The sequence below is a fragment of the Indicator indicator genome, chromosome 37 (genome assembly GCF_027791375.1).
Source record: "Indicator indicator isolate 239-I01 chromosome 37, UM_Iind_1.1, whole genome shotgun sequence".
Lineage (NCBI taxonomy): Eukaryota > Metazoa > Chordata > Aves > Piciformes > Indicatoridae > Indicator > Indicator indicator.
In genome coordinates, this window is record NC_072046.1 from 1,808,621 (window position 1) to 1,823,959 (window position 15,339).

The 15,339-nt window shown below is 47.0% G+C and overlaps 2 protein-coding genes across 5 annotated transcripts in view; one reads left to right on the top strand and one right to left on the bottom strand.

The window, feature by feature from the left end:
- TLK2 (tousled like kinase 2) overlaps positions 1-12,471 on the bottom strand; it is a 48,614-nt gene extending 36,143 nt beyond the window's left edge. For 3 of the 4 annotated variants that reach the window (XM_054396557.1, XM_054396556.1, XM_054396555.1), the window contains exons 1-3: positions 12,391-12,471; positions 2,626-2,697; positions 162-231 (exon numbers count right to left, since the gene is read on the bottom strand). In XM_054396557.1, the coding sequence (XP_054252532.1) occupies positions 162-231; positions 2,626-2,697; positions 12,391-12,471 (223 nt within the window). Of the gene's footprint in view, positions 1-161; positions 232-2,625; positions 2,698-10,538; positions 10,605-12,390 lie in introns of all 4 variants that reach the window. The other variant, XM_054396554.1, reaches the window with a different exon arrangement.
- A 1,188-nt stretch (positions 12,472-13,659) lies between these two features.
- LOC128978479 (basic proline-rich protein-like) lies at positions 13,660-14,970 on the top strand. Its single transcript, XM_054396421.1, has 3 exons — positions 13,660-13,676; positions 13,938-14,524; positions 14,870-14,970. The coding sequence occupies exons 1-3, from the start codon at positions 13,660-13,662 to the stop codon at positions 14,968-14,970; spliced, it is 705 nt and encodes a 234-aa protein (XP_054252396.1).
- The last annotated feature ends 369 nt before the right edge of the window (positions 14,971-15,339 follow it).

Consider the following 15,339-nt stretch of genomic DNA (forward strand, 5'->3'; position numbering starts at 1 on the left):
AATGAGGATAACAAGGCTCCCAGAAGAGAACTACAGCATCATGGAGTAGTTTATAACAAGCTGCCTGACACACCCTTGAGAAGAGCCATTAGTTTCCTAGGACACTGCCTGTGCTACCAACTGTTCAGCAATGCTGCAGCAGGGTCAGGAGGAGGAATTACCTTGGCTGGTCTCATAAGCTTCTGCTTTCCTTTTCCTATTCCGCTGGTCATTCTGTTTTTTCTCAGGAGTCTGTTAAACAATACTTCAAAATTAACATTTCTGCAGTTATTCCAAGATTTAAAGAAAATACCAAAGCAGAACAAATCTTGCTCCATATCCCCCAGTGGCCGTTTTGTGTTCTACTGCTGGTACTTAAAGAAACAACTGCTCTCAAATAGCTGCTACCTCCTGATAGATGTGCTGCAGAAGGGAGAGAACACCGTGAGGAAGGAGGGTGATCCTTCTCCAGCTGCAGCAAGCCAGCCTCTACTGCACAGCTGCCTCACATGGTTAGCAGAACAAGCACAAACACTGACAAAAACCTGTGTGAAGCGTTTCACAATGGTTGCAGTACTGGTACAAGGGGAGTTATGGCAAGAGGTTTGAATCCAGACATCCAAATTTGCAGCCCAGTGGCTACTCAGTCTGCCAGGACAACTCCCCTTTCCTGCAGTTAATGCTTCTTCCCAAAGGCCTTTGCAGATGGCTACAGGAACCATCCTGCCCACCAGTGCACAACTGCAGCCTTACACAAGCAAGGCAGAAGTCCCCCAAGATGGCAGGCAGGAGAAAGCTGCCACAGAGGCAGTAAATCATCTGGATGTATCTCTCATTAAAGCCACAGGTCAGCTGCATCTGTCATTTCTGTGAGCAACCAGAGACCTGAGGGCAGCTCATCAGTGGACAGCAATATATTTATGCACAGACACAATAAAGGGCACAGGGGAAAGGCTTGAAGCCTCCACAAGTGGCTGTACAAGGCTAGCAAACCTAGATATGCAAGGGTGGAGAAGACCCTGGCCTGATGTTTTCCCTACCACCAGGGTCACTCGTGTGGCCAAACCTGCTGGCAACATTAGGAAGCACTGCACTAGAAGCAGCTTACTGTGGTTGCTGGAAAGAAACACATCTTGTAATTTTCATCACCAACGTCAGTTTAAAAACATCTCTTATCCCAAAGGGTCCCAAATAATTTCTGAGCTATAGGCTTTACAATCACTGCAGCCACCACTAAACTGTAGCCTGGGGACAGGAAGAAAACCACAGCAAGCAAAACACAACTCTGGCGGAGGGAAGGCCACGGCCAGAAAGTCTGTGGTAAACCCAAGTTTCATGCTCTTTGGAAATCAAAGTCCAAAGTACCCAGTTTGAACATCCCTGCCAAAAGACTTGCAGAGAGTGAGCAGTAAAATCAATCTCTTTTATATCCTGTTAAAGGAGGTAAAGCTGACACAGCCAGAATCCAACCCTGGCTGTCTACCCAGTGAATGCTGGACATCTACAGCCCCATATTACCAGCTGGGCAATCCCCACCATGTTATTGTTTGGTAAGAAGATGGAGAGAATGTTAAGAGAAAGGTTGATATTGTGTCCAGAAAGCATGTTTTTGAAGAATGAGGAGACTGAAAACTCCCTATTTAGAGACTTGCAGCTCCTTTATGTTTGGAAGTCACTGGCATAGCCTCCTCACTGCATAGGGAAGAGCAAGCCATGAAGAGCGTTGGCGTGGCTGTAACACCACAGGCTCCATTACAGCCTCCATGGAACTCTAAGTGTTGTTAATGAGATCCAGTTCAAGTTGGTTTTCCATTCAAGTACTTACATAACCCAAATTACACACAACATTAGCTGTTAGGACTGAAAAAGCAGCAAGGAATGGTCGACTTGATGACGTCAGCGTGGTTAATTTAAAGCACTCCACACAAGTTCACAAATAAATGCATGGAAAAGAAGGAGGAAGGCTCAGGTTTCCATTATTAACTACACTTGTGTGGAGTTGAAGATGTTTCATTCTCAAAAGACAGCTTCCTCTCAGTGCTGCCATAGAATAGAGGGAAAGATGATCCCAAACTTACCTGGTAGGTGTGTAGGAAGCTCTTTAAATGCATAAAAAGGCATTTAAATTGGAGATTTTACTTAATGAATGTGGAATTAATGGAAAACAATGTAACTCCAAAAGTTCCTTTTTGCTGCTTTAAAAAGTGTTTTGAAATGGTTAATCCCAAAGCATCATTTTTCACCTCCCCACACCATTCATAAAGTGCTCTCTAAAGACTTCTGCAGATTTACCTATCTGCTAGGTAAGAAACTTTTCCATCAATGATTTCTGGCTTTCTGCTTGGCCAAAATTGTATCCAAACCCAGCAAACAAATCACAATGCAGCTAAAAACAACTTCCTAAACCGAGCTTTACGGATGCTGTGATTTTTGGGGTTGGGTAAAGCTTCCCTGTTAGGGGTATGATGAGCCAAGGAATTTCACAGCATGGCCCAAAGAGTGCAAGGTTAAGCTCAAAACACTTCCACTAGCCCCTCTCACACCCCAAAGCACACTCTGTCACCCACTCACACAATTCCTCCTGTGTTCTGAGTTCCACCATGTCTACCTTAAACCCAAGTGGCATGAGGATTTGTGCCTGCTTACCTCCAATTCTTTATCACTCAGAGAACCCACGCTGCACAAGCTCTGGTTGGAAGACTCACTATTTAGTGGACCCTAGTGAAAAACAAGCAAAGGCTGTTAGAAACAACTTCCATCCAAAGCAGAGAGGTCCTAGCAAACACTGCATCTCAGGGCTAACTACGCTGCTCTAAGTCATGTGGATGCAAGCAGCACCCAAGGGTCAAGCACTCAGAGACATGGTGGGGCACTAAAAAACTGCAGGAGTTGCTTGGAGCAGGGCACAAGGTGGCCTGCCAGTTGGACAGGCTTTTCTCAGCAAACTGATCCAGCCTCTGCAGTGATATTTCTGTAACAATTCATCTCCTGCCTGCTGTATTTAACCACATCCACAGAACAGCTAAAGCAGTATTCAGAAAAAATCTGAAACAACTGGTTTGAGAAACAAACCTTCTGATTTGATGAGTAGCAACACTTCCAAGCTCAGCTCTTCAGGCAAGCATCTGCTTGACCCTGGGGGCTAAGAATTCAGAGGCATTTTCCATCTGGCAAGACAGCTATTACTGTTATCAGATGCTGGCAGTACCACTGATTTTTCTATGAATGTGTATTTTTTAATGCTTTTTTTAAAACACTGAGACTGTGAACAAGTCAAAGCTGTGTTACCAGCAGTGCTCTAGGATGTTTTATGCACCCATGGCTGACCTTGCAACACAGCAGTTGCTCCTATCAAGCTAAAGCACAAATTCAAGAGGCTGGAATAGATTCAACAGAATTGTGTCCAGGTACCTACAATAGTCTGCCTGCATCTTTGCAGGCTCTGCTGGTTTCACATCTGCATTTTTATGTATCCAAGCAGTTTTGAAAATGATGTTTTTAAATCTACATCGAAACTGGTTTTAAAAGGAAAGAAAAGTGAATCATGCAAAGTTGCTGTGCTTTAGCCTAGTGCTCTGACACAAAAGCATCCTCCTCCAGATCTAACTTAAGAAATCTAGACAAATTTGACAAAGATAGAAAAACAAGATTCACAATTACTGATGGAATGGATTAACAGGAAGAATGACATGATAAAGCCACCTCTCCATTAATAACTTGTGAGCATCTTTTCCCAAAGATTCATTCTATTTTAGCACTCTGATTTTCTGCAGTAACCACTTCCCACCAATCAATCTTTCCTCGAGGCAAAGCCATTTCTCATTTTATACTTGAGCAGAAGACTTAGGGGAGAAGCCTTAACACCACAGAGAAATCCCACAGGAGATTATTTTTGAGGGGAGCAATTCTCTCTTCTCCATTCATGAGACAAATCCTGGCAGCAAATGAATCCTGTGACACAACCTGGCTATTACTAAGCCCAATTGCCAAGCAGGCATCCACACAATGTAGAAGTTCTGTTCACCTTCTGCATTCCACTGTGAATGTTAACTATCAAATTTGTTTCTCCTAAAAGGACATGCTTAGCTGCTGCAACAAAAGGAAAAGCAGCACCTGAACAGCTCAGGAAGCTACATGGTCAGCATTCCCTCTTAAAAGCAAATTACTTGAAGAAATCCTTCTATGATTCTAAGTCATACCATTACCCCTTCAACTCATCACACAAGTAGCTCAAGACCAGAAGGATATTTCACCTCATCTCTGCACTAAGAGTTGCTTTTTAAACAAAGAAACAAGCTCCTCACAGCCCAAGGTGATGGCTCACAAATCTTACAGATCCAACTTACAAGGGCTGGTAGCAGTAGGATGAGAGGGAATGAAGCTTGAGGAGGGGAGATTCAGACTGGAGATAAGGAAGAAATTCTTTACAGTGAGGGTGGTGAGACTCTGGAATAGGCTGCCCAAAGAGGTTGTGGATGCCCCCTCCCTGGAGGTGTTCAAGGACAAGCTGGATGAGGCCTTGAGCAACCTGGGCTAGTGGGGTGGGCTAGTGGTTAGAACTAGATGATCTCCTCCAACCCAAACCATTCTATGAATCAATGAACTCTTGGTTATTTATTCTTTGGCCAACAGGACTTAACAGAAGTGCCAACACTAACCTTAGCTACACCCACATGGAAGCCTGACTGATTAAAAAAGACCAAGTAATATCTTATGGCAAGTAGCAACAGAATGTTAATCTTTCCACCCATGCAAAAAGCTTGTTTTATAAACTGCACAAACACTGTCCTCTGCAATCCTTCACTCCCTCTCCTGAACTCAGATCCCAGCAGCACCATCCAAGACATCCACCTTCTGTATGAGTGTGAAAGCTTCAGGAAGTGCAGTGGCATCTTGACAAATCAGCACATGTTGGTCTCAGATGGACAGGCTTGGGGGGTTCTGAGATGAAGAAGATGAAAGTGAAAACTGTTTCCACATTTGCTTAACTCCTGCTTTTGCACATGGATAGCAAATGACAGGAACAGCTGCTCCCAGAACGCCACATTTGAGCTTTTCAGGAACACTGTGGTTGAAGAGGCATGTCAGTGGCTTAGGATGGGTCAATGCTTCAGCCACAGACCTGAATTCAAGGGTCACCTGCAGAAATAAACTGATGAGGCCTCCTGTAGTTAGAAATGATCCCAAGAGGTCTTTTTTCAGAAGCAAAAGTTTATCCTCTTGGTTGGACATAAGCTTATAGTGACAGGATGAGAAGGAATGGATTTAAGCTGGAAGAGGGGAGAATTAGATTGGAGATTAGGAAGAAATTCTTTAGAGTGAGGGTGAGGAGACACTGGAACAGGTTGCCCAGGGAGGTAGTAGATGCCCCCTCCCTGGAGGCATCCAAGGCCAGGTTGGATGAGGCCTTGAGCAGCCTGGGCTAGAGGAAGGTCTCCCTGCCACGGCAGGGGGGTTGGAACTGGATGGTCTTTAAGGTACCTTCCAGCCCCTACCACTCTGATGCTATGATTTTCTCCAGTACAAAAAAATCCTCTCAGTTTGCATCTGATTGTAAAGCCTGGAATGAAAGCAGCTGGAGAAATGCCCAACAAAATCCACTATGTTTTACTTACTCCACTACCACAACTACCAGCACCAACTACTCTGTGTGGGACATTTACAGCTCTAGCAGTTGGAATCAAACCCATTTTTTGTGTCAACAAAAGAGCAGTTGAGTCCTGATCACAGGTTCTTCAAGAGCATAAAAACTATTTTCCCTTCACTTCAAAAATTTCTCTAGGAAGTACACAGACAAAATTGTAAAATTGAAGTCAACATAGCAGCAGAAAGGGTGAAAAGGAACTAACTACTCAGTTATGGGACCAGGGAACAGCAGCTTGTCAGATCACAGAATGCTGGGGGCTGTTGGAAGGGACCTCAGAAGATCATTGAATCCAGTCCTGCTTCCAGAGCAGGACCACCTAAAGCAGATCACACAGGAATATGTCCAGACAGGCCTTGAAAGTCTCCACCACCTCTCTGGGCAGCCTGTTCAAGTGTTCTGTCATCCCCAAAGTTCCTTCTCATCTTTAGATGGAACTTCTTAAGTTTATGCCATTACTTCTTGTCCTGTCACTAGGGACAACTGAGAAGAGTCTGGCCCCTTCTTCCTGATACCCACACCCTTAGATATTTGTAAGCATTAATAAGATCCCCCCTCAGCCTCCTCTTCTCCAGGCTACCCAGCCCCAGCTCTCTCAGCCTCTCCTCATATGTTAGATGTTCCAGTCCCCCCCAGTCATCTCAGTGGCCCTGTGCTGGACTCTCTCCGATAGTTCTTTGTACTTCCTGAGCTGCAGAGCCCAAAACTGGCCACAGTGCTCCAGGTGAGGCCTCACCAGTGCAGAGCAGAGGGGAAGGAGAATCTCCCTTGACCTGCTGGAGACACTCCTCTTAATGCAGCCTAGGATGCCATCGGCCTTCTTGGCCTAGAAGTATCCAGCAAGTTCACTGATACTGGGAACAAATGCACAACTAATTCTTTGTAGGCAAGTTTTGACCCACTTCTTCTCCCTTGATCAACTTCTAGAGTGCCTTCCACTGACATTTCTCTTACAGTAAAGGTTCAGGCCTCTCTTACAGGCAAGGAGCTGAAGCATTTTGCTCATGTCAGGGTTGGCAGAAAAAGTCTTGTTTTGAGGTGTTCCATCTATGGAAACACAAACTGTTCCTTAGAACTTGCTGTGCTAGAAGCAAGAAAGATGCAATACCTAGGATGGTTAAGGAACAGGGCCCAGTCCTCAGCTGTACCTCTTGTCACGTAGTTATGCAACAGAAAAAGCAAGTTTTCCTGATCATCCTGCTAGATAGCTAGTTTCACACATAACCTCAAGTGAGCAACAGGTTTAGACAATGGATGTGAGTCTAGATCTGAGCATCTCCCCCTGAATTAACAGTCAGTGTGTGTGTATAAAAAAAAAAAAACCTCAAATTTATGTTTTATCATTCCTGACTGTTTATATTTAACTCAGCAACTGACATTGGATAAATGTTCAGTCCTTAATTTAGCACACCATTAGAAGTGGCCATGACCCAAAAGGAATTAAAGGAACAAACCTGAATTTTGGAAAAAAACCAGAAGTGATGGCAAAGAATAACAAGACTGGAATACTGCTGGGGAAGTAGCAGTAGGGAATAATAAACATGCAATGGTTTACACAGGAAAGGCTTATACATTTTGTTCCTGAAGAAGTCATGTGGCTTTTCTAGCATAGACTGCTTTGGGATAATGCTGCACTTCTCTGCTATCACTTCCAGCCCACTCATCCACTGTACCCTGTCAAGAGACTTGGTGATGGGGCTCAGCAAAAATTCAAACGACGTGGGTCATCTGAAAGAAGCTAATAGTTTCTATAGTGTTTACCCAAATGACAAGCACCAGAACAGCACACACTTCCTCCTCCACAAGGAATTTCTCTTCCAGATAAGCTGGCATGCTCTTTTCCCTTGTGATTCACCTATCAACTGCTGCTTCTCAATCCGTGACCTACCTGTGCACAACAAAACCTCCATCTTGAGGAGTGGATGCAACAGTAGCAGATGCTTTCAAGACTCCTACTCAAAGGCAGGAATTTAAAGTCTGTCCACACACTTGGTTAGTCATTTCTCCCTTTGCAAGAGCCTTGGGAAGGCCACAAAGGAAGCAGAGTGGTTGAAGTTTTAACAGAAGCAACTTAGCCTGATAATAGCTCCCATTAGATTGCATGTAACAAAGCCAGCCTGACTCAGACTGTCCCTACCATCTCCTCCTCAAGCCTACCTACTTGCCTCATATGATCTGTGCATTTCCTCAGCCTCTCCAAGCTCCCAAAAATGGTCCCTCAAGCCTGTCCACAGCTCTTATGTTGGGCAGTGTCCATTTTGTGCTCTCCACCTCCACGTACCAAAAGGGAGCTCTAGGAACTCGAGCTGCCCAGCCAGAGCCTCCAACATGGACTTACAGCAACATGCATTGCAAAATTCTCTTGCTAATTAAGTGGCAGACATGCTTCATTACCTCAAGTCTAGGTAACCAGAGTTGTTCTGAATTCTGCAGCAAATCAAGATTTCAAAGGGAAAAAGTCAGCCCTTAGTTCCACTAAGAGTTAGTGCTGACTTCGCACAGGGTTACACCAAAGTGAAATGGTTGAATGGTTTACAAGTTACTCTGGTTGAGTGCTGCTGTATAAGACAGGTTAATTAACATATTCTTATTTCAAGTACCACATAAGTATGAGAATTACAGCCTGCTTCTTAATTGGGCTTTTAGAAAAGCTTGGTATTACAGCCAATAATGAAATTCCCCAATCACTCAGGTCTTTTTTGCCATGAGAAGTTAATCTACTATCAGACGTTCACAGGTAACCTCCCCTGTATCAGATGGATAAGCAGATTTGCAACAGGATTTGCTTTACTTCCATTATGCCTCAAGAGTTCTCTCAGCTTGAAAAAAATGGTATTTTTATTTTACTCATGACAAGCTGGACAGAAGGGTCACAGCTCATCCCAACTCTCAGTTCAGGGACAGAAACAGTCCCAAGATCTGACAACTATTTCTGGGCTCTAGCCAGCCAGTCAACACATTTGAAATAAACAAAGTTGCACACAGAAGCACCCAAAGCAATTTCCAAGCATCTGGCATAAAATCCTGGCTCATTGTGTGGCAGCTGATGAAAATTCAACTCTAAGTTTCACAACCCTTAGCTAATTCTGGTGGCACCTGCTAGAGACCATCCCTGTGCAGCATCACTTCCCTCCAAGGAAGAGATGCTTTTCTCAAACACAAATTCTCAGCTTAGCAACATGTTTAGCAGCAAAGTCACCCAGCAGACCACACAACCAGTAGTTACTGACCTTATCCCACACAACCAGTAGTCACTGAACTTATCAAGACTGCTGGAGTGACAGGGAAAGGATAACAGCCCAAGTAATACACGTAAATGGTGTTCTTCCTATGAGCCATTCTCTTTTTGGAGGCAGATGTTCTGCAGCCTAAGTGAGACTCTTCAGGTTATTTTCATTTCCTCCTTTATGATACCTCAAAGTAGAAGTAAAGGGAGCACCCAGCTACCACCAAGACCAATACTTCTTCAATTCTAGAACAATCATCATCGATCTACAAGATTCCTACAGCACGACAAAGAGGGTTACTCTCTCTAGAAATACTTCAGCTTTTGGAGCCTAGCTGCAATAAGGTGGCACACACAACTTAGTCTGAAGATCTTCCAAAGACCAGACTTGTAGAAAAGCATGCTGCTGTGGTGATCCAGCCTGGTTAAGCCCGAGAGAAGCTGTGTGCAAACACAGATTCACCCACCACAATTAGCCATTCCAACTCTTATCTAGGAAAAGCCTGTGGAAATGACACAAATCCACTGGAGTTAACCCAGCTGATATCTTAAAGGCAGCACCCAAACAAGGGGAAGGGAGGCAGAGATGACATTAAACAATGTTATCTAGAGAAGCAAGCTCTGTTTCATCTTCTGCACCTACTGACCCAAGGCAGCTGTCTGAGCTGACTCGTCAGAATAATGCCTCAAGTGAACAGGCTTAGATTTCCCCCCTGGTAAGTAAACACAAACAGGAGCTAAACAAGCAGGAATACTGGGAGGTGTCAGATAGTCATGTGCTAGTTCAAGGCCTCACTGTGAATTTGGGGAAGAAATGGCACTTTACCATATGGCAAGAACAGACATCTAAAGCATCACTGGCTTTTTGAAGCTATCTAGTGACCTGGATGAACCACATGAGTATAACAGTTGCCTAGAAACATTCCTTGCTTGTAAATTTGATTCCATGTATTAACTCCAAGCTTCTAGAGAAATATATTCACCAGCTCCTAAGCAAGATAATTCATCACAGGCATGCAACAGAATTGGGAGACATTTGGGACTGCAAATGACCTCGGTCATTGGGTTGTGCCTTCAGCTACCACAGGAGGTGACAGCAACACAGCTGTTTCCAAAACAGTTTAGGATTTCTGTCCTCTACTACTGTTACTGGAAAGCTCTTCCAGAATCTCATGACTCTAATGGCTAGAAGCCTTTTTCTAGCTTCCAGCCTAAAAATGTATTCTAGATCAGCTTAGCCTCCTTCATTTCTCAGAAGCAGTAGAGTTGTTCTCTGCTAGCAGGCTTTGGAGCTGCAGTTGCCCTAAGGATGTGAACCAGTGCATTAGTTTTACGCAGGTCCAAAATACCCTCTGTATTTTTAAACATTAAAGAATCCTAACTAAACACACACAGTGCTACACCCAGTCAGGGGAAGGCAGGAAGCTCAGTTACAACTGCCTGCTGCCTTCACCCAATAGGAGAGCATCTAAGATGACATTTCTTCCTTTTATGCAATAAACAGCAACAGAATACCTTCTATCCCAGGAGGATGTGCCAGTCCCAGTCCCACTAGATGGCACTAACTTACTCTACATAGCTTTCCTTAAAACATTTCATTGGAGAGAGCTAAAAATCTTAGTTGAACCATACAAAAAAAAAATTGTATCACACCTTTCCCAATATATTCCCTTGAAGACAGTGACCTACCAATGCCAGTGCGGAGCATGACGGACGGAGACTTGGGGGGGTAGGGAGGGAATTTGAAGCACCAACCTGGGAGGGAACGTAGTATCTGAGATTAATATTGCAACCAAGATTTGCTGCAACAGAGCAGAGTCATGCTAATTCATATCAATGGTTGGCTGATCTATTGCAAATTAGCAAGTATGCAAGTCAATAAATATATAGTTTGAAATTAAGTGTAAGGCACTTTTAACAGTTTATTGGCTAGTACAAAGCAAAACACTACGCTGCATAACAAAAGGTGAAAAAATAGAAATCAAACTCAGTAACACCACAGCTTTGCTCAGCCTCCAAGAAATGAGGCTTTTTTTAAACTTGGATAGGCTTTAGAGAGAAAAATAAGTTTTCAGTATTCACCTGCAGAGACAAAGGGCATATACCTTCTGCTCCAAACATGATGAAAACAAAATGAAGGGTTGCTTTCCTGTATCTTTTAAAGATTATTCCTTTAAAAGGAGTAGTTCCCAACATTCTTTGTGAGCACTAAGTACTGTGGCACTGTTTTAAACCAACGATAGCATCTATGCTTCTAAAGTCTTAGCTCTCCTAAAAAGTGGTTTGGCTTTATCTACACTGGTACAGCTAAGGATGTTAGAGATGTAGATGGGGAAGAGGCAAGAGACAGATGAAAAAAAGTACATTCAAAGTTTGTAATGTTGTGTAAAACAAGTCTTTCAAGATTGTAAATATATTTATGCATTCAACTTCTGTATCAACTTCTGTGCTAGTAGAAGCCTTAAGATTAAAAAACCTCTTAAGTGTGGGGGAGGGAAAAAAAAAAAAAAATCAAAAACCTCCCACACTCCTACTTCAATAACCAAAATTGTTACTCCTTACCAACTTCTAGGGTTAATCTTCCTTACTACACTATTTTGCTTATGCTTCCTTCCAAGACCTAACTTTGAGTCCTGACTGAAGTACGGATCAGAAAGAAAAGCATCAACCCAGATGAAACCCTTCCTCAAGTTCTCATTTGCAGCACCTACAAAGTTTCTTCTCAAATTAATTCTAAGAGGTTTGTGAAGCGAAGCTAGCAATGATACGTTGTTTTACCACCCTCCTTAATGTTGTCCAAAACTCATCATCTTCCTCCAAAAGTAAACTCCTTACCATTGACCTAGTTTAAGATGAGTTCTGCCACCATTTCATAGCTCAGACTGTCAACCAACGCTACCAACAACACTTAATGCCAGTATATGAAACAACCACACCATGTGTGGCATTTCAGTGCCTTGCTCAAGAAAGGCAGCTACTGAACTGTTATGAAGTTGTAGGTGAGGACAAAGATGGGATTTTACTAGCAGGTTGTGGATCACAGATAGGAGAACTTGCCTCCAAACACTTTTTGTGTTGTGTTCAATGTAACCAAGTACACAGTTTTAGCAGCAGAGCTGAACAAACTCCTGAGTGTATCAAATATGGTTACATGTTGGATCAAACACTGCAAACTCGAAACTGTATCTAACATGTGGCCAAACTGGGTTCCCAAATGTATTCTTGGGGAAAGGAAGAGAGGAGATTCCCACTCCCAAAGACAAAGCTGTCATGGGGTTTTTTGGGGTGCACAGGCTGCCTTAAGATAGAGCAACTCCTCAGAACTTAATCAGAACCCAAAATCTTCTGCATGGCAAAACATCTGCTCATAGAGATCCCATTTTCATTCCTCTTAAACACACTTCAAGCAAATTAGAGGTCAAAACACAACTATTGATTCAAAACTGCTAGCAAAGCAAAATTATCCATGTAGACATTAAAACCCAAGTGCAGCACAGGGTAGCTAAGCAGTCAAGCTTGCTACCACAGGCATCCAACTCACCTTAGCAACCCCAACTCCAGTGAACCTGGCCTCCAGTAGCTCCTGCCTTCGTGGGTCCAGGCTATGCAATTCTTCCATCATTTCTGCTGCTACGGGAGAACAACACTCAGATTATGCAATGCAAGGGAAGGAGAGAGATTTAATATTCTGTGCCACTGACAAGGCTCAAAAGTGCCTGTTCTGCAGCACAACCGTGTAGAAAGCATTTTCTTGCAAGAGAAATGCAATATTGCCATGCAATAATGACATGACTTTGCCACCATATTACTGTATTCAAAGCATAACCCTGCTGGAGAGTTTCCTTTTCTATCTCTTGTACCAGCCATTTTCAACATCTCTAAATCCAAGAAACCAATTATGTCACTTTCTCCCACTGGCTGCTTTATTAAAAGGAAAACATGGGACCAGAGTGTTATGACTAAAAGATTCAGAGCTTTTCATCCCTGCTGCATGACTAGGAGAAAAAAAAAAAAAAAAAAAGGGGGGGGGAATCCCAGGCAATATTCTTTAATTCTCTACCCCCTAATTTATTTTTGGCCAATCCTGGAAATCCTAGACCTCCCCCAATTTCCAAAACCAACCAAACCAAACCAGCATAGTTGTGTAAACAGGTTTAAAAAAAAAAAAAAATAAAAAAAAATCAGGAAATACACAATTCAAATAGAGAACTGTGAAAAAAATGGGACAAATTTCAACGTTCATTATAACTGTGATCACATCTTCCCAACTGCACCAATCAAGTTCATTTCCAGAAATGTCTGTTCTAGTTTCATTTCTGGACTAAGGTAAGGGGAGAGAAAAAAAAAAAAGGGGGGGAGATAGAAGATAAAGATTTGCTGTATAAGGAGCATATGTGATGAGGAAAGTTCTTGAAGGGCAGCAAGTGCCCTCTAGAACAGGCAGTATACAATTGTTCCTTTTATTAACTGTCCATTTTGTCCCTGCCATTTCCTCCAAACGCTGCAGATCTAAGTTACAGGGGGCAAAGTGAATCCATCCGGGGGCATTTACAACTGCTCTCCCAAATCAGGAACGAGCCTCAAAAACGAATGGGAGAGTAATTGCTGCAAGTAGAAAGCCCTATTTCTGCTATGGGGCTTTAAAACCCCCAACAAAGCTACCAGCCTAGTTTTCAAAACAGGAAATTTGTGCACCGAGGAAAATGACAGACAAGCCATGAACGCAAAGATGTGAAAGTCCTCCCAGGTCTCTCCCCCATCACGGAGTTCAGGGGGACCACTCGGGATGGAATCGCATCCCCACGGCAGGATGGGGAATGGACTGTCGCAAGTTCCCGAGCCTTACCCCCCACCACAGGGCCCAGCTCCCTGCCGGGGCCTGGGGACTGCCCTGGCCCCCCTCCATCCCTCCCAGCAGGACATGGCATTCCCTCGCTGCCCTCGCCGACTCCTTCGCGGGGTGATTTTCAGCACCTCTCTCTCCCCACTCGGGAAACAGAGGCACGCGTCTGAAAATTAGCCGGTGAGTGAGCAGCCTTGCCCCGCTGCCAGCTGCTGCACCGCCTCGGCCTGCCTCCTCCTCCCCAGCACCCCAGGCAGCACCGCCTCAACTCCCAGGCCGGGGATTCACAGGCCGTGCCCACCCCTTCACCTCCCCCGCCGGCCCGAGGCCTCCGTGCTCCCCCGGGTCGGGCTGGGCCGATCCCCCCCCGCCCCATTCTTACCCCCCGCCCGCCGGGCCGGGCCTCGCTACGAGCCCGCGGGGCCTGCGCTGCGCCGTGCCCCGGCGAGGCGGGCACCTACGGCCCAGGCCTCGCTCCTGCCGCCTCGGGGCACAGGCCTCGGGCCCTTCCGTCGTGACCCCGGCCCGGCCCCGCCGCAGCCAGCGGCGGGGAGCGTTCGACAGCCTCCGCCCCCCGCCTCCACCGCGGCCCGGGGTCGCTGCCCGCCTTCCCCCTGCCACCACCTCCTGCCCCGCCGCCCCCAGGGCGGCCTCGGGCCCAGCACCGGGGAGGGAAACGATGGGGGTCTTCTCGAGCTTCCCCTACCGCCCCCGGGCTCTCTCACCTGGCGCTACCGCCGCTGCTGCTCCTGCCGCCGCCCCGCCGCTCCTCTCCCCTCCTGCCCGGGCCGAGCGCTCCCCGGGCACCGCTCGGATCCCGCCGCCGCCGGGGGCAGGAGCAGGAGGAGGAGGAGGAGGAGGGAGGGAGGGAACCTGCTGCGGCGGCGGCAGCGGCGGCACGGGCGGGAGGGGGAGGCCAGGGGCGGCTCCGCGGCCTCTCGTGAGCCAGGCGCCGCCGCCGCTCTGGGCACACGGGCTCCACGCGGGGGATGGAGGGCGGAGGGGAGGTGGGGGCGGCGGCAGCGAAGGGTGTGGGGGGGAGAAGGTGGGGGCTAGCCCCTCGCCGGCTCCGGGGCGGGGAGGGAGACGGGGCGGGTGTGGGGGAGCAAGAAGGGATGGTTAGGCCGCGGATCCCCGGCCTCGCGTAAGAAACCTGGCGCGGCCTGGGTTCGCGCAGGCTGGCGGCAGCTGAAAGGCCTCGCGGCAGGACAAAGGCCCGAGGGAGGGCTCGGCAGGGCGGCGGCAGAGCCCGGGCAGGTGGGGAGGGAGGGCGAGTAGAAGGGCGGGGTGGGGGGGGGCACAGGGCTACGGGGACCCCCTCAGCTTCCCGGGGCGTGGGGAGGGGGGCGCTAGGGCGCGGCGGGGCGCGGGCAGGTGGCGGGGCCGGTGCTCGCCCCCTCCCCGCGGCGCTGGGCCCGGCCCGGCCCGGTTCGATTGGTGCACACACACCGGGAGCGCGCGCCCGGCCTCGCGAGACTTGCGCGGGGGCGGGGGAGGGGCGGGGAGGGCAGGGTCAGCGCGGGGGGGCCGAGGGGGGGAGGGCAGGTCAGTGGGGGCGGGGCCCAGAGGGGGCGGGGCCTAGAGGGGGGAGGGCGGGGGGGGACACGGCAGGTACGGGGCGAGGGGGGGTCGAGAGGTGCTGGGGGT